The sequence below is a fragment of the Fusarium falciforme genome, chromosome 10, assembly GCF_026873545.1.
Source record: "Fusarium falciforme chromosome 10, complete sequence".
Classification (NCBI taxonomy): domain Eukaryota; kingdom Fungi; phylum Ascomycota; class Sordariomycetes; order Hypocreales; family Nectriaceae; genus Fusarium; species Fusarium falciforme.
In genome coordinates, this window is record NC_070553.1 from 1,292,265 (window position 1) to 1,310,229 (window position 17,965).

Below are 17,965 nucleotides of genomic sequence, written 5' to 3' on the forward strand. Positions count from 1 at the left end.
GTGCTTTTGGGTATATATAATCAAGTCGTCTCCCTTGGTTCCAGTCAACCAACATTCCACCATCATCATTGCATCTCGGCTCACTAGAATCAACAACTCATTACCAACCATCATGATGACAATGAAATTATTCAAGGGCATGTACCAGTCCTTCGCCGCCTGGATCGTTCGGGTACTGCGTTGTAAGTCTAGCCTTTCCCCCCAGATCCGAACGATTTCTAACCTCTCAGCCCTCCACTTGCTATCACACAAAGAGTGGCAGATACAGCTCCGGTTTTCGTCAGATCCCGAAAACTTACTGAGAGACCCGCCACAAGACACGACCAAGGGGTGGACTGCCTCCCTGGACCTTGTCACCTCGGACCTTCCCAGCCTCATGCATGACGGCCTCTACTTGACCCCAGAGAATGTCCGAGAGCTGGAGAACCACGTACAGCGGTCCTACTCAAATAGGAGCAAGCGGTACTTCCTTAGCCGCTACTTCACTGTCGTGGATCTGAAGTGGTCAGGCAAGCTCTGCGTCACTTCATGGGATTACGAGCCAGTTGGGGATTTTCGGATTCATCATCTTTCAGCAGACAAGGTGTATAATGCCCAGGTCTTGAATAAAGACGGGAATGCGGTATACTACTATGACATGCGCAGTCCAGGGAAAAATGCGAATTACATATATGACGACATGCCCATGAGTGGACTCTGGCCATTCCCCAGGAAGGAAGAAGGGGTGAAAGATCAGGAAGTGTTGAAGCGTGAAGGAGAGCATGGTGATCAAGGGGAGGAGGAAGAGCGAAAGGAGACGGAGGAGGGCGAGGGAGTGTTGAAGGATGAAGGAGGAGGCAACGAGGGAGGGAGGGACGCAGAGGGGGGCGAGACTGAGTGGGAGGATGGAGAGATGGGCGGCTTTCCAGATTGGGAGTATGGGGACTCAATGATTGACTCGTGGCAGGATTGACGGATGCCAGCAACAGCCATCCAGCTATGGTCTACAGAGGTTTTCAGACAGTCAACAATATCAACAAGTAATCTCAAACCTTACTGCGTCCAACATTTTCTCTCTCTCCATGGACGTAAACAAAGAATCGAGAGTAACCCAAACTCTCACCAAAAGCATAGTACTTTCATCATGTTTACACAGTCACTCCCAATCTTCACAGCACTTTCCTCATATTCATCCTGATCTTGGCCCAAGTCCTCAAAGTGCTTTCCTCACACTGATCTTGATCATGGTAGCGCTTTCCTGACTCTCATCCTGAATCACATCCTTAAATTGTCCTCACTTCCATCCCCTTCTCCTCTTCTTTTCTCTTCTCTTCAAGTCCGGTATCATCATGGCGCTGTAAGTCTATCCTCCCCCCACCCCGCCTCTGTCTCTCTTACACACGCACACACTCGCTCTCTCTCTCTCTCTCTCTTTCTCTTCACCACTATGCACAACCTTCCAACACCCAAGCCTGGTTCATCTGGATGCTAACTTGCGTGCCATTAGTTTACTATTCACTCTCTACGTCCGCTCGGGCCCATGGCCACAACAGGGGCCACCACCATCACCGCCGCCGCCACGCCCACAACCACCACCGGGCCCGTACCCACACGCCCGCCATCCCCCTCGGCCCGTCGAGCCTGGGGGGCGGCTCAGCCTCTTGTCCGACTCCTTGTCGGCCCGCCGGGCACTCCTGGACCCTCTGTAAGTTTGCCCCCCGAACTTTCTTTGCAAACCCAATGAGTTGCTGACCATGGAATTGTCCTGCAGAAGCCCAGGGAGAGGAGTGGCCATGGGCCGCGAGGAGACGGCTGAGCCGTTCTTCCTCCAGGTCGATGTGATACACACATCCGAGGGGGACTGGCGGGTGTCTCTGTGGGTTGGGTCCGGTCGGGCGTTGTGGTGGTTGGTGGTGCTGGTGGTGTACTTCTTGTTGTGGTCGTGGGTGATGATTTGGTTGCTGCGCCGTTGATATTTTATTCAACATGATACCAACATCGTTACAACATCATTACAACATCGCTACAATAGCGTCAGCAACATCAATATAACAGCGTCAACCCAGCTTGCATCGTGCCCGTGTTTGACTGTGAAAACTGCTGGCGACCTTGGCCTAAGACTGAGAGCATCTTGTCTAATACATAGTAAACCCGCAATGGTTATCATCCTAAATGTGTAAATCTGACGTATAGTCTTTACTAACTCTGGCCTCAACTACCTCAAAAACGTCCGCCGCGATGACGAGGGCAATCTGATGTTGAGAGCCAGGGTTGTATGACCAAAGTAGCAGTACAGGCAACAAATTATCGAGAGCAAAAGACGAAACTCCAGGCCTCATTCATAGTGACTTGATATCACGGCTAGCTACCTCATCAACTAACCTCGTCTTCATCCCGAAACGCCCTAGTCCATTAAACGCCTCAAGTCCACACAAGATAAAAGTTCCTTCTTCTTCACGGCCTCACGGCACCGCCATCCTTCTCCATCTCCTGAACGTACTTTTCCCAAATGTCGACGACGTGGCCGTAGAACTCGACGTGGGCGTCGGCCAGGCCGCCCAGCTGCGTCTTCATCTCGATGCGCTTAATGCGCTCAAAGTCTGCCACCTCCTTGACCACCTCATCGTCAAACATGTCGCTCGTCTTGCGGGCGCTCTCTACCTCGTGGGTGAGCTCCTCTACCCGCAGCTCCAGCTTGCGAGCACGCTCTCGTCGGGCCTGCTCGTGGTCCACGCCGCGAACGTCCTCGATCTTGGCTCGGAGGAATCCACCTGCTCCACCGCCGGAGCCGTGGCCAGACTGTAGCGTGTCGCGCTCTGTAGTCGACTTGTTGAGGTACTCTGTCAGTTGCTCATAGTCGAGCTGCTTCTGCTCGCGGGCCTTGAGAAGACCCTTGAGTGCCATTGAGTAAGCCTGCATATCTCGCAGAGAGCCAAGGTAATCTTGGTCTGTGACATCCTTCAGTTCCCGGAGGTGAGTCGCCGTATCTTCAATGGAAGCAGCAAAAGCATGGACAGCGGGCTCAACATGAGGCTCGAGAGGAATGAGCTTCTGGAACTGCTCAGCGAGGTCGCGTAGGTCGACCTCTAGATCTGTCTCACGGCGGGCCACACGCGCAATGACCTTTTCAATATGGCCAAGGTCATCATCCAACTTGTCGCTCTTGTCCTTGACCTCAATAAACCGGCGATCCGGGCGATGGACCTTGGTAAAGGCATTAATAAAGGTATCGGCAAAGTTATCAAACACGCCAGTAGATCCAGCATCGCTCGTAGAGCTAGTCCTCGCGCCCCGACTGCGCATGGTGGCGTTCCAGTCGGGGCTCTCGAGGAAGACGTGCAGGATCGGGGCGCGACGCAGCGTGGGGTGGAGAGACAAGCGGACGAGGAAGCGCTGGAGAGAGTTTGCGCGGCGGGCGGTAAAGTCGGAGCCGAAGCGGTCGCCGCGGACGTACTCCATTCGCTGCTTGTCGGGCAGAGGGGGGACGGCGGCGGCAGGAAAGTCGCGGGTGAGCTGCTTGTAGAGGAAGACGAAGTCGGTGAAGCGTCGGCGGACGGTGGTGGTTGAGCGCTGGAAGGAGGAGAAGGTGGACTGTCGCCGTTAGCATCTGTAAGGATACTTGAAGTAATGAGGATACACACGTTGGTGGTGATCAGATACGATACGAATGCGTCCTTGGTGCCGTCATTCTCCTTGATGGGAGTGCCGACAGTGCACTCAAGCCTCTCGTTACCCAACGAAGGAGCATCGGCCTCAAGGCCAGTACCAGGTCCATTCATATCATGTCCAGGCTGCTCAGCAGGTGGAATAGTCCTCGAAGTCTGATCATGTACGTGGTCGCTCCACGAGACATTAGAGAAGTCGTCTTGATCCATGGCCGTCATTGAGGTGGACCGGGGGTGCGGGCAGCGCGGGGCCGTCGGCTATCGAGGATTTCGGGTTACGGGCGAAGTCGCGGGACGTTGCTGATACTCGCGCGGGGGGAGAGAGAAAAGATAAAGATAAAACGATCGCGAGGCTGCAGGTTGAGAGAGGCTGAGGGTTTGACGCGGGCGGAGTTGGCGGGAGGTTGAAGCTCGAGAGGTCGTAAGTGAGTGTGGGGAGCTGGTATGTGGCGCAGGGACCAAGTCGAGATGGAGATGACTTGGGAGGGTCGAGGAGACAGTGATTAAGTGCGTAACATGGGGTATTGAGGTCAAATAAAGTTGCTTGTGTACTCAATAGAGTGTCTTTATTATGTTAATGATTTTAAATTGATTCAAATATTACCATGAGTAGCTTGCTCGACGCTCTACTCTCCGTCACCAAGTACCCCCTACCAATGATCTACGCAACTGAGGCTGGGCTACGATGACGCAGCCGGCTCCATCTCAGGCTTCCACTTTGCTCCCGCGCCTTGACATTCAGCTTCACATGCACTACGACGCATTCAATCATAGACTCTCGGTGGTATTCATCCAATCTTGGCTATGGCCACGTATGTACACACAAAAAAAAATATCAGTGGAATCTATTGCTTTCCTGTGTCGAGAGTTGTCTATCCCAGTAGTAGTAGTAATCTCTTGCGGACCTCTCGGGGAGTCCGTTTTGATACAGCGCCATTGTTCCCATCCATCCCACCCTTGATGCCATACCATACAGTCATACATATGAAACAACTCCCAATCCCAAGTTCAAGTGTTCGTGGTACATGAGCCAGCTCCGTGGCCGGCCTCTCACTTCTGCTCCTCCTTCGCCGCGCCAGCGCTCGCTTTGATCTCAGCCTCCACCATCTCGGCCGTCTCAGCAGCCTTGTTCAGTTCCTTCTCTGCATCCACCATCTCACCGACTTGCTTCTTACCTAGGCCCTCGGCCTCAGCAAGAGCTTGTCTCTCCTCCTTCTCATCAATATCATCAACATCTCGGGGTGTGGCAAAGCCAGAGCTTGTGCTGGCGTGGTCTTGCTCGGCCTCATCCTCGATAAGATCCTGCTGCTCCTTGATAACCTCGAGTCGCTGCTTGTTGGTAGCCGCACCCTCGGCGGTGTGAACCTCGAGCTCAATCTCGTGGTAGAGCTCCTCGGGAATGGCCGACAGGACACCGACGAGGGCCTCAATCTGACTGGAGCCCTCACCCGAACCCTGACCGTACATGTAGGCGTTGCTCAGCACGAGCAGTGTTGAGGGAACGCCCTCCTTAAGTCGGAGGTCGAGCCAGGTCTGGAGATCGCTTCGCATCCGGGCGGGGGAAACGCTGTGTGTTCGGATACCTCGGGCAGCGCAAGCGCCTTGGAGCTCGGCCACGGTCAGGCTGTCAACGCCCTCAAAGCTGATGGCCTTGTCGTCTCGCTTGATCTGTCGCATACGGTGACGGATCTGGTATCGGAGCATCATGTCTGTTCCGAATGTGTTGAGGTTCATGTATCGGCACATGGAAACCAGCTGGGGTCGTGACAAGTTGTCGAGGGTCAAATCATCCCGGAACACCTTGCAGACCTTGATGACATCCTCGGCAGTGGGAGCCTCGCCGGTGGCCCGCACCTTGCGGAAAAAGTTGGAAAACTCCTCTCTTTGTGTTGTAGCCTGGCTCAGAGGCAGACCTGTCTCTCCGAGTGTCTGTCGGAGGAAAGTGCTGACTTCCTTTCGCGTCGATCGCAAAAGAGTGGCCTTGGCCTCCTTGGACTTGGGACCCTCAAACGTGCTGGGGAGCATGTTGGGGAAGAGTTTGAGGGCGAGGGGCAGAAGCGCCTCACCGAGAGGGACGATAATGAAGACGGAAAAGGGCACTAACCGACCCAGGTCTTGGACTGTTCGCTGCAGTTGCTTGTTCTCGCGACGGGTAAGCTCATATCCAGCAGCCATCTTGAGGGCCAATCGCCAGCTGATTTTGATCTCGGTGCCGAGCAGCTTGGATCCGTCCCAGTAGTGTTGGGCCTCCTTCTTGACCTTTTGCCACAGGGTCAACTTCTTCTCCTCCTGGTCCTTCTTGGCGGCATCTGACTTCTCCATGACACCCTCCTTGGTTGAAACAACCTCTGCCTTGGTCGCCTCGGCTGAAGCTTCAGCGGGCTTCGCAACCGCGGACTCCTTGGGCTGGGCATCAAGCTTCTTCTCCTCCTTCTTGGCGACTGTAGTGCTGGGATCCTTCGGGAGAGGCTTCTTAGCCATCTCGGCGTTGAATCCAGGGGGCGGGCCGGATAGGGGTCCGTCGGGGCGATGGTGCTCGGTGCCCATTGATCGGAGCGGGATCAAGATGGCAATGGCCGGAACCTTAGCATGGCGGCTGACATGGCGACCGAGAACGGCGGGAGAAACACCGCGAGAGAGAGCCCTGGCTGCAATAAAAGTCAGTACAACAATCTCAATGGCGATGATGACCGGCGGCGAAGCCGATAAGGCAGTTGCTCACCATTACCCAACAAGGGGTTCCGGGCAACGGCCCTGCGAGCGACGTTGGAGGAAGCGCTCATAGCGAGCCGAAGTGTCGGGAAGAATCTGGATTGCGAAACGAAGAGAAGGGCTGAATTCGATCGATCTCGCGTGGGGTAAGAAACGATGGCACAATCTAAGTTAAAGACGATGAAGATGAAGGAGGGACAGAGTGGATGCGCAGTCTAAGTTCTCAAGGTGGTGGTAGTGGTGGTTACGAGATATTGGATTGGATCTCCCCCATCCCGTGCTAAGCCCAGCCGGGCGGAAGAGCTGGCGTTCCGTTATCCGACAGGCGAGCGAGCCGGGGTTCGCCGCATCCGTAGAATCTGTTTTTCCGGTCGCGGCCCCGAAGGAACATGAGAACCCCCTCAATCTATCTCGCCTCCGGTTGGAAACGTCCAATCCCTGTCCTTGACTTGGGCTTGCGTCAGCAGAGATGAGGGAGCAACAGTCACGTGCCTTGCCGGGAGTCCCGTCTCCCCTCAACAAAAGAAGACAAATCCCCTGCATGTGAAATTTACGGGTCGAGGCCAGCTCTCAACAGACGAGAAGAGACAAGAACTCCGCCATATCTCCGAAGACATTTGCCGAGTTTAGTTTTTTATGCAGATTTCCCTTTCCTTTGTCAGCCGCTGGTGCTGCTCTGAGCTGTCACTCCCCAGTCAATTGGTTGCCTGGTGGCTTCATCGCTGTCTCACCTTGACCATGTCATGGGCTGCTTCTGGTGTGTCTGAGCTGGCATGGAAGCCCAGAGTCATGAGACATTTGGGCATTGGTCAGGATTGTTTGCGTCGTGTACCTGATTGAAGCCATCCACGTATAATCTTGGAGGCTGATGCTCTTCTTGTTGCATCTTCACCAACCGCATTCACACACGCCAAAACGTGCATGCAGATGCTTTGCGACGCCTTCTACACCATCTTCTACGTTTATAGCCAAGAACGTCGCCCCGTGTCGCAACACCCATTGACTTGTTCATCCCACTCCAACTGCAGAGTGCCAGTAACGTCGGACCCCCCACAACCGACCACCCCCCACAACCAACCACCTTTTTACACAACAACACCAAGGTCATGCGATCGCGATAATCAATTAATAACCAACAACGCATTATTGTATTGAGCTGATTTTTTGACTAATAAAGGTTTAGATGGAATGTATGCTCTAGATCAGCTTGTTTTATCTTAGAAACCCTCATGGCGGTCCTACGCGGCTATACGATCTTGAGCATCGCCTCACGAGCTTTCTTAATCGCGGGAACCTTTGCAAACTCGGCGTTGCCGTCAAAGACGACTTTTTTCCTCTTTTTCGGTCTTAATTCCTCGTTTTAACTCTTCAATAACGATATTTCCTTCGCCTACATCTCCATTATGACACCACGATCCTCAAGATAATGCCCCATTTTCCTCATAAGCAGCGACACAACCGGAGGGACCTCAGAGGTCAAGGAGATCAAGCCAAGTGCCCGTTTCACCTATGCCGTTGAGCGAGGGGTCTATATAGGACATTCAGAAGGACTTTCTGCGGGCGGCGGCGGCGTTTTGGGCCTCTCAGGTGTCTATATGACCATCGGGTTCATCAGAACCCGGGCTATGTTAACCGGCCACAATCCTAAAGCCTTCCAGCCTACTATGATATTATCTTTCGTGATTGCCTGCAGTCGTGCCTTATGATAGTTAACGAGGAAGGTTATCTTGCCAATTGGTGTTAAGTCTGCGATAGAGGCGAGGTCGGAAACAAGGCGACGATATGCGTTCTTCAGGGGACCAAAGACAGCAACGTCAAGGGGTTAGAGGATGTAAGAAGAGTAAGGGATAAGGAATAGAAGATAGATATTATTGTCGTAGCACTCAAAGAGAAAGTCCTCAGTCATATAACTACCGTGGCCATCAACAATAAGGAGTCGTGGTTCTCGAGGGTCCTTAGGCGCCATCTCCGGGATAAACACATTACGCAGCCATTGGAGCGCGATCTAGTTATTCGTCCACCCTTTCTCAGAGCATATAAAGTTCCAATCTTCAAGGAAGTCGATATTATAAGGGAACCATTATTGTTAAACCGATCTGCCTTTAAAGATCACTAGGGGCTTTAAGACTCTCCCCGTCGCCGAGATACACTCGAGAATTGAAATCCAAGACCTCGAACCAGGCTATTTCAAAAGAACTAACTTCTTCTCTGCTCGACCGAGAACCAGACCATTAAGTCCAATCCCTTCCATCATCCCGACCTCGTCCATATTATAACGATGCTTTTACTTGATCTTCTTAACGGGCGGCATCATTAGCAACATAAAAAACGCCTTAATAAGTTCAGTAGACGCGCCGTAATAACGATCAGAGTCTATTTTCTTGCCTTTGAGCGTCTTAACGTCGGGAAAACGCGTCAAAAAACCCTCAAGCCAGTGTTTTCCGACGCCATCTTGAAACCCGTTCCGTTGGGCCACCTTGCCGGCGAAGTCTCGGACTTAGGTATAAGAAACAGGGCAGCCTAGGTCGTGCTAGATGAGAATCCAGTCTCGTAGCTTTCTTTCCTGCCGTAGAGTAAGCTTTTGCCAGGTCTCATTTTCCTCCTTTCGCGTCTGGGCGCCATAAATCCAACCCTTAAGGGAGGAACGTGGTATCCCATGCGCGTCGGCGGCTTTGTTCATTGACACGCCGTCTGCGTACATCTGCAACGCATCTTGCATATTCTGTTCGGTCCATTCAGGCATGACGAAAACGATGCAAAAGTCGGTTTGGCGATAGCTTCAATATTGCGCGAGAAATCGCTGTCTGAAAATGGGGTGTGATGGTGTTGCAAGGTGGAAAATGGGTGGTCGGTTGTGGGGGGTGGTCGGTTGTGGGGGGTCCGACGTTACCTATGATCTAACACGTGTCCGCGGCACCTTGTCAGATTCCCCGTTGCCTAGTCTGTTCCCGCTGTCGCAAGATCATCTTGATCAACTAGATGCCCAGTCAATTCGACACTATAATAATCATTCCTAGTTGACTTGGCAACGAATTCAGTAAAATTGGAACTACATTTCTTCGTCTAATATGTGCGCTAGAAATAATGCCACCGTCATAAGCCCGCCTCCTGTCTCTTATCTCCCGCTAATTGGTCTCATCTCGACTATCGAGTCTCATCTCATTCATCGATCTACATCTCACCACCTCACGCTCCAGCTGCTTTGCACTCCTCCTTATACCGCAATCCATGTCCAAATCTAAACACTGGGTTCAGCGTATCAAACGGCACATCCTCAAATGCCGCTTCGGCCGCAGCATCGGATCGCGGAAGGTCAAACGGCAATTGTCCTTCAGGAGCCCAACCGTCAACGCCAAACACGACATCCAGGAACGCATCGTGGCTGCTGCCGTAGTTGCCAAACAGCGCCGCCGCCTTCTCTGCAATCTCAGGCACCGCGGCTGGTCGGTTGAGTCTGATGTCCACGACAGTTGGGACAGTCTCGTAGATCTTGGCCTGACGCGCCTTTTCGGTAGAGTTGAACTCGAGAGTACCATTGTTGATCATCGCAGCTAGGCCAGTGCCAGTGGTAGGCTTGTAAGGAGACGCGAGACGGAGGAACGCGTAGTCTGCATCCTCTGGCTTGTCCACCACCTTGAGGTTTCGCGACTCCAGGGCCTCGGGTTCAATGCCTTCGATGTAGAACTTGGCCTCGAGCGCCGACAGAGGTAGAGGCAGGATGTCATTCTGGTTAGTGAGCAGAGTGAAGGCCCGACGCTGCGTCTCGTTGCCCAGACGGCTGAAGTAAGGGTTGCCAGCCACACGCGCAGCATTGTCGGCATCCACGAAGGGGTTGTCGAAGAGTCCCAACTCAAACTTTTCCTTCATCAGCTTGCGGACCGACTCGTCGATGCGAGCCTCAGTCACCAAGCCCTTCTTGACGAGCTCAATAACCAACTCAGGCTTCGTCTCGCCACCAAAGATATCACAGCCGGCTTCAATGACACGGCGGGCACGCTCGAGCTCGGTCTTGTCCTCCAGACCCCAAGCTCGGTCAGTGACGATGCCCCAGTCTGTAACGACGATACCCTCAAAGCCAAGTTGGTTCTTAAGGAGGTCGGTGACAACTCCCTTGTTGAATCCAAAGGCAACCTCTTCCCATGAAGTTCCGATGGGTCTCGAGTAGTAGGGCATCATCTGCCTTGTGCCAGCAGCAATTGCCGCCTTGAAGGGGATCAAGTGATAAACCTGGTTGTTACCAGGGTACGTCTGGTTTTTGCCCTGTGACATATCAAGTTAGAAGATTGCCAATAGTTGGTTGATAGGTGTTACATACCCAAGGAAAGTGAGAGTCCTCTCCATTCTCCATAGGACCACCACCGGGGAAGTGCTTTGTTGTTGCAATGACCGAGTGAGGTCCAATCTTCTCACCCTGAAAGCCCTTGATGTATTCAACAAGCAGGGCGCTTGTCAGGTTGGCGTCCTCGCCCAGGGTACCACCAATTCGACCCCATCGAGGCTCAGTGGAAAGATCCACCTGAGGATGAAGAGCCTGGCGGATTCCCACGGAAACGTACTCCTCCCGAGCAATCTCAGCAAATGTGCGAGCCAACTGAGGGGACCGCAGGGCAGCAATGCCAAGAGGTTCGGTCCAACGAGAGAAGCCGTTGGCTACAACTGACACTGCGGCATCGTCCGTCCAACCGTGCTGGGGATCAGAAGAGATGGTGATAGGGATGCCCAGAGATGTATCTTGGGCTAGCTTCTGGAGCTTGTTGTACCAGTTTGCCACAGCGCGAGCGTCATTGACACCTCCACTCAAGATGTAGTGAGTTATGCGCTTGTCCTTTACATAGCCCTCAATGGTTTCATCGAACGTATTGTTGACAACCTGAGTACGGGCATGGAACATCTGCCCCGCCTTTTCCTCAAGGGACATGCGGGAGAGGAGGTCATCCACACGCTTGTCTAAGCAGAGAGATGTGTTTCGATATGGGGGAGGGTTTGCATCTTGACGAGCAACAGGGCTACTAAGAGCCAGTGAGATGCCTCCAAGGAGAACTAGATGAGACCACATGGTGATAATAGACTCTTTTGATTTAGTAGATAGCGCCCAAGTCACTTTGGAACAACCATGATGACCGGCACAAAGACAAGACTTTGACTCGCTTTTATAGAGCAATCGTAAACTTCTACTTCATCTAATACACTGCATTGTCTCTTCCGAAGTTGAAGCGTGATCATCCTATCGTCAGCGCTTCGGGAAACCGTTCCCGCGGTTCCCACGATCCATTCGGACCGACCATTCAACCCCAAGCTGCATTAGTGGTGGCATTTTACCAACGTCAGAGAGTCCGAGTTGAAGAAGAGCGGATGACCAAACCCACTGTACTGGGAAAAGAATCCAAATACATGACGTTCCCCCGGACCACTCATGACAGGTGAGTGCAACGCGGGGGTGTAAATCTGGGGACCCGCGTGGATCACGAAGAATCCTGGGATAAACGTGCGGGGAGGCCGTTGTGTTTCGGCCCGTTTCGCAAATCCCATGACTCTGGACGCCATGCGGTTCAAGAGACTCACCCATAAGAACAATACGAGCAGACAAGCGGTGTTGGTGGGATAGTGGATTCAGTATCAAGAGCCAAGCCGGCGTATCTACGGCCAGTTGCCATGAGCTCGGGCAGTCATAACTGGTCCATTATGAAGTTTTAATTCCGCAATGGGTACTCTTAAGCGCAGGTTTTTTTCTGTCGGCGAACGAGGTTGGTTCCATAGCATGATGTATGGGTTGACTTGGGTCAAAATGGATACAGCTCCGCCGATCCCACACTACTACCCTAGGTGGTCGGACACCTCGGGACTGTGTCTCGGCAGTTGACAAGGATTTTTTCTTCCCTGGGTTTCCAAGTGCACGGGGCTGGAACAGATTTTCAGAACGATGTACCTGCTGATATTGAGTAAGTACTCAATACCACGCTGCTGAGTTGCCGAGGTGAAGGGGGAGATGTTGGCACGCTCAAGCCCGTGAGAGCAGAGGTCTCTTGTGCGGTTCTGAAGTCTGATTGTGTTTCATTTATTACGAAGATAGGCTTAAAGGAGCCTGTTGGCATGGATGACCCTCTCTACTGGGTTTTCTCACATGCATATCGACGTGTACTATCGGATGACGAGTGAGCAGTGCCAATCAGGTTATCGCAAGCACTTGTACAACTAGCGATAAGCTTTTCCTCCGTATCATGCTTAGATATATCGCCGATTGCCAACGGTGTGGGAGTGGTGATAGAGGTCAAAGGTTAAGCTCAAAAGTAAGCTTATTTGGGTTCTGGGGATTGGCAGCGAAGCTCGCGTACCGGTTCTCCACCATGCGCATGGGCGAGACTGTTTGGTGTAGCGGTCATGGCATGAAGCATGCAAAATTTATAGAAACAATATTCTTTGATACGTATGGATACGGTAGAATTTATGAAGGTTCATTGTACTTCAGTCCAGATTGTCCTGAGAACCTCCGATCCTAGCACACCAGCACCACAACCACAACTTATCAATGGACACATGCATTGGGCGACGACGTGCACTTGATAAAGCCAAGCTTAAGATCAGCTTATCGCAGTGATAGATATTTATTGTCTTGGCATGATCGACATAGGTCACGCTGCGATTGTCTGACAGATGTGGCTTGGAGGACTAGGGTAGGCAGACGGTAGTGAATGACATGGGCCAAAAGCTGAGCGTGTATGTACCTAGTTTGTTAATATGTTTAGAGAAGTGAATGATACTTGGATATCTGTTTGATGTATCTTCGCGCCTGTCATACGAGATAACCAGTTTTATGCGGTGAAAGTTTGCATGAGGAAATCCGTCGTGGCTCAACAACACTTAAATCATTGGCTTGGCTTTGGCTGAGCAGCGGATGATTCGGGGAATGGCAGCGCTTCTTAAACCACTCTAACAAATAAAATCCCAGAAGAAAAGCGACAAACATCAACAAAATTGCCATAATCACTCGGAATATTCTTCGATGGAATGAGAGATTGGGATATTCTCATCAGATGCTCGCATTGAGTCAGCTGGTGTCCACGGCACAGCGCTTGGCGATGTGAAGAGAATACCCATTTCGCGGTATAGAAATAGGCAGTGACATCATAGGATTATTATTTATCAGTTTCGACCTTTAATACTTAGTCGGAGCTTTTTTGTGATATTTCTAAGCTGCTACATTATCACTTGGCGCTCACAACCGATCTGAACTCCCCACACTGCCGAGCCTTCACCTCACAAGGTTCGGGGGGCTTGTCTGCTTGGAAATCAAATTCACGCGAGGTGATTGGCCCATAGGAAATCCTTCACGTTTCATGCTGGAATGCAGTTTACAAAGCAAAAAGCCATTAAAAGGTTGCTAAACGGCACTCTCAGGATATGACGATGATACCTCCGTCCGAGGGCGCGAGAGCCGCAATGCCTTGGGATGATCGGACAGCGGGAGAAGTACCAAGCGTTTGCCCACGGATGAACGGCGCCAGTAACGGAGACGGACCCAGTGGCACCGCATGTATTCACATGCCGCCTGTCAAACGGGACCTGCTTGCCGACAGCCCAGCTCGTGCCTCGAGTATCGGATTGTTTCCGATGCCCTTTGTCCCGGGGCGCACGTTTCCCCTCCTCTCGTTGGACTTGGACTTTGGGGACGACCCCGGACTTAACGCGAAGGCGCCGATCCTTAGCACCGTCTCACATCTTCCCCGGAAACCCCCGGATTTTGAGCACGAGGGGGGTTAACGATGGTTGAACCTTTTTTCTGGAAGACGTCTTCGATCCAATACCTGTGCCTAGAAATAGATGTCATAGATCTTAGGCCCGTTCTTGGGCTGACTTTCTTGGCTGCTTAGAAACTCTGGGCTCCAGACGCTGCGACGGCAAGAGACGGAACGAGTCCATGCCCCGGACCGGCAGGGAAGGGATGTGTTGGTCCTTGCCCACCCTGACCGTTCCTGCTGCGCACGTTCCACGCCACGGTGCATGTTCCCATCCGTCATCGGCCGGTACATGTGTCGCAGGGAAAGACCACGCGCGTCGGCAGGTACCGCCTTAGCACTCAAAAACAAATCGACGCACTCAACACCACGCCAGCCCGTGCTTTCCGCCCCCCACCTCTCCCACCTTTTCCTCGATAACTTGCTCTCCGTCCTGTTCCCAACCTAAGCTCCTAGTTCCTCTTGATCTTTTGTCATCATCGTGTGTACGATTGTTTTGGGCATCTCTTTATTCCTTAGTTTGGCCTGTTCGAATCCCGTCATCCTGTTCTCGACGCAATTTAAACCCATCCCTGCCACTCCTCTCAACAACTCCCCGCGCTATCTTTGCACCGAGCACGCACTCCCCTCAACGAAAAGCCGACAGTATCCTTGGAATCCACCAGACTCCATCCAACCTCCTCGAAACTGTATCTAGACGAAATCGATTTTCTCCTTCGCAATTGAATAGTCTACCAATTTTTTGCATATTTCGCGATCGGTCGATAACGTTCCAGAACGCCTAGAATGAGACTGAACAAGGCTGCTCGAGTTATCCTCTTTGGTGCACCTGGCGTTGGTAAAGGAACCCAGAGCGAGCGGTTGCTCGCGCGCTTCCCGCAACTCAACTCTGTCAGCACTGGCGACCTCCTCCGTCGAAATGTCAAGGAAAGGACACCTCTCGGTAAGTTGTCAGCATCCAGCCCTTCCTCCCCAAGTCAATGCTAACATTCGCAATCGCAGGCATCAAGGTCGAGACTACGATGAAGTCTGGCGGTCTCGTCGCCGACGATCTCATCTTGCGACTCATTTCCAACGAGCTCTATACTCGCGGATGGCTGGCTAGTCGAGGACCTGTCATGACCCTCGCCTCCGAGGCGACCGCAATCGGCCAACATTCGTACGATGGGGCCCCTCCCGTGGACTCATTCATCAGCAATCCTTCCCTCTTTGACGCACATGTCCCGCCACGAGTCTCCGAAGACCCTAACGCCTCCTTTATCCTCGACGGTTTCCCCCGAACAGCCGCTCAGGCTGCTCCTCTCGACAAGCTGATTCCCATCAACCTTGTCGTTTCCCTCAAGACACCTGTATCTGTTATCCTGGAGCGAATCGCTGGTCGCTGGGTTCACGAGCCTTCGGGCCGAGTCTACAACACTTCCTTCAATGCGCCTCGCGTCCCTAGAATTGACGATGTTACTGGAGAGCCTCTCATCCAGCGGGCTGATGACTCGGAGGAAGTCTATCGTGCTCGTTTCAAGAAGTTCCAGGAGACGAGCGAGCCTGTTCTCAACCACTACGCCCAGAAGGGCGTTCTCGTCGAGATTGAGGGCATGAGCAGCGACGAGATCAGCCCCAAGCTGTTCCACGAGTTTGAGAAGCGCTTTGTCGACTAAGAAAGTGGCTTTGTCTGTTGAAAGGATACCCAGCGCCTTCAAGACGCCCCATTTTTATTTCTACTGCACGTTTTTTTTTTTTTTTTGGATGTATCTGTTTATTCTGTAGTTCTTTTTTCCTGTTTCGGAGTTTACTGCAGCTTTCTGGATGCTGCTGGTGGAGTTGCAACAAGACCAGTCTGTCGGATAGACAGCACTGGCACATGGCGCGTATTGATGGGACAAAGTGCTCGCCAAGAGCCTGTTTGTGTGGTTGGCTGTATATAACGAACGATTCCCCTTTGACAAAAGTGCGGGTTGGTTTAGCGAACGAAACGGATCTCGAGGGCAAAATTTAAAAAAGCTGGCCCTCGCACCCTGCGTCAATGATATGATCAACCGCCCTCTGTGTCCATGTGTGTCTGACTTTTGGTAACGTGATTCTGAGTGATTGATTTCCAGTTCATCTCGCTTTGAGATTCTCGTTAAAAGCATTGCGCTATCGATACACGTTGAGCCCAGAATAATGAAATCCCCTGATATCCTTCCCCCTTGCGTTCCACAGTCCGCCCTGCTGACAATGGATGCCACAGCAAGGACCCTCCTCTTCCGTCTCTTCTACAGCAGTCCTGGCATGGTGTCGTGTTCCCAAAGTGGCAGCCCAAGTTGAAATTGTATACCTTCCAAACAGTCCCAAACAAATAACCCGTCATACTCCGTCTCAGCCTTATACTCTGAACCATGAAATCTCCCAAAATGAAAAAGGGCAGAGGATCAGCTTGCGTTTAGTCGCGCCACTCCTCGCCACCTCGAAGCCCACTGGGCTGACCCTCTGTTTGACCGGGGCGCAGCGGGGTCTGCTCATCGTCGTCATCATCCAGAGCCCGCGCAAGCTCGTCAGGGTCCTGCATCTTGGCATCCGGGTCGACAGGTCCGCCGAGCTCATCCTGCTCACGGTTGTGTCGCTCCTGCTCGAGAACACCGTCGTCGGCGCTGACAGAGATGCCCCGAGCTCCCCACTTGGGCCGGGCGCTACGGCGGGCGCCGGTGTCGTCGTCTTCGAAGCCGGGGCCGCTCTCCTCATCATCCTCCGAGGTCTCGAAGCGCTTACCAAAGATGCGACGAAGGAGCCAGCCACGGCGCATATCGTCGGCGTCAACGATGCCGCCGCCACGAAGCTTGACGCGCTGACGGGTGTAGTATACCCAGGCAAAGTCGACGTACAGGGCGGTCTGGATAATGCCAAAGATGACGGAGACGGTGTTGGGCTTCTTTCCGGTAACCTCGAATTCGCGGAGGAACCAGTTGATGCAGTAAAGGGCGCGGTAGGAGCCGAGGGCGAGGAGGTAAAACGAGTCGATGACGGTAGGCACAGTCGTCTGCCTGAGGAGTAGAAGCTGGGGGAGGACGCAGACGGACTCGAGAATCTGGGAAAAGACCCACATCCACTGGAGGAGACAAGAGTCAGCGACGGTTTCGAGATCACGAAGTTAGTAGACTCACAGTCAGGAAGCCCTTGGATCTCTCAAAGATCAGCATAACAAAAGGCGACAGGACAAAAGAGCCACCGAGAATGATGGCACCAATCTTCCAGGCAATCTCCCTCTCGCGCGATCGAGGATAGACCCATTGCATTATACCGAGGATGTAGAATGACGATGTGATGTAGAAGATCTTGAAGATCAAGTTCCATGGGAACTTTTCAGAAAAGATATCGAGGTAGCGGGTGCAGAACACGAGCGCGTAAAGAATCTGGGTGATGAGAGAAACACCCTCGGCGCTGCGGTTGCGGTGGATGGCGAAGATGAGGATGCATTTGGAGAGGGCGTGGGACAAGTCGCCCAAGATACGGAAGAGCTACAACAGGTGTCAGTCTGCAATCAAGAGGATGGGGAGCACATGTTTCAAAGGCCGGCGACGTACGTTCCACGCGCCCATTGTGAATGGCGGGTTGCTCAATCAAGTAGACTCAAGCTGATGGCGATGTTGAGGGGAGCAAGGGAGTGACGAATAGGAGTCGCTGAGGCCTAGACCTTGCTGGACCAGAAGGACCTGCCAGCAGCAAGGTATACAGAACTCGGAGAAGCGATCTAGCACAAGCAGCTAGGATCGCCTGCGAAGAGGGATTGACAATGTGACAAAGATCCAAAGTTGAAGAAGAAGACAAGTTGCTTGCCTAGGCAGCTCTCCACGATGCGATGATGGAGGAGGAGCTGGGGCTGAGCTTGCGTCAGTCAGCTGC

General features: G+C 52.6%; 5 protein-coding genes and 1 pseudogene across 6 annotated transcripts, besides 1 other annotated feature; 2 read left to right on the forward strand and 4 right to left on the reverse strand.

Moving 5' to 3' along the window:
* Nucleotides 1–121: 121 nt before the first annotated feature.
* On the forward strand, nucleotides 122–952 carry NCS54_01230000 (Hypothetical protein; the record flags this gene model as incomplete). Its single annotated transcript, XM_053157540.1, has 2 exons — nucleotides 122–182; nucleotides 231–952. 2 exons carry the CDS (start codon nucleotides 122–124, stop codon nucleotides 950–952), a joined length of 783 nt encoding a protein of 260 aa, XP_053013515.1.
* A 1,481-nt stretch (nucleotides 953–2,433) lies between these two features.
* Nucleotides 2,434–3,902, reverse strand: NCS54_01230100 (annotated as a pseudogene). The gene is made up of 2 exons: nucleotides 3,621–3,902; nucleotides 2,434–3,570 (listed from the first exon to the last, which is right to left on the reverse strand).
* Nucleotides 2,434–3,902: a sequence feature.
* Nucleotides 3,903–4,694: 792 nt separating this feature from the next.
* On the reverse strand, nucleotides 4,695–6,427 carry NCS54_01230200 (Letm1 RBD domain-containing protein; the record flags this gene model as incomplete). The annotated part of the gene is made up of 2 exons (XM_053157541.1): nucleotides 4,695–6,292; nucleotides 6,367–6,427. 2 exons carry the CDS (start codon nucleotides 6,425–6,427, stop codon nucleotides 4,695–4,697), a joined length of 1,659 nt encoding a protein of 552 aa, XP_053013516.1.
* Nucleotides 6,428–9,542: 3,115 nt separating this feature from the next.
* On the reverse strand, nucleotides 9,543–11,412 carry NCS54_01230300 (Glycoside hydrolase family 3; the record flags this gene model as incomplete). Its single annotated transcript, XM_053157542.1, has 2 exons — nucleotides 9,543–10,616; nucleotides 10,672–11,412. 2 exons carry the CDS (start codon nucleotides 11,410–11,412, stop codon nucleotides 9,543–9,545), a joined length of 1,815 nt encoding a protein of 604 aa, XP_053013517.1.
* A 3,463-nt stretch (nucleotides 11,413–14,875) lies between these two features.
* NCS54_01230400 (GTP:AMP phosphotransferase, mitochondrial) lies at nucleotides 14,876–15,744 on the forward strand (the record flags this gene model as incomplete). Its single annotated transcript, XM_053157543.1, has 2 exons — nucleotides 14,876–15,032; nucleotides 15,092–15,744. The coding sequence occupies 2 exons, from the start codon at nucleotides 14,876–14,878 to the stop codon at nucleotides 15,742–15,744; spliced, it is 810 nt and encodes a 269-aa protein (XP_053013518.1).
* Nucleotides 15,745–16,508: 764 nt separating this feature from the next.
* On the reverse strand, nucleotides 16,509–17,661 carry NCS54_01230500 (Hypothetical protein; the record flags this gene model as incomplete). The annotated part of the gene is made up of 3 exons (XM_053157544.1): nucleotides 16,509–17,171; nucleotides 17,227–17,580; nucleotides 17,647–17,661. 3 exons carry the CDS (start codon nucleotides 17,659–17,661, stop codon nucleotides 16,509–16,511), a joined length of 1,032 nt encoding a protein of 343 aa, XP_053013519.1.
* Between the last annotated feature and the right edge of the window lie 304 nt (nucleotides 17,662–17,965).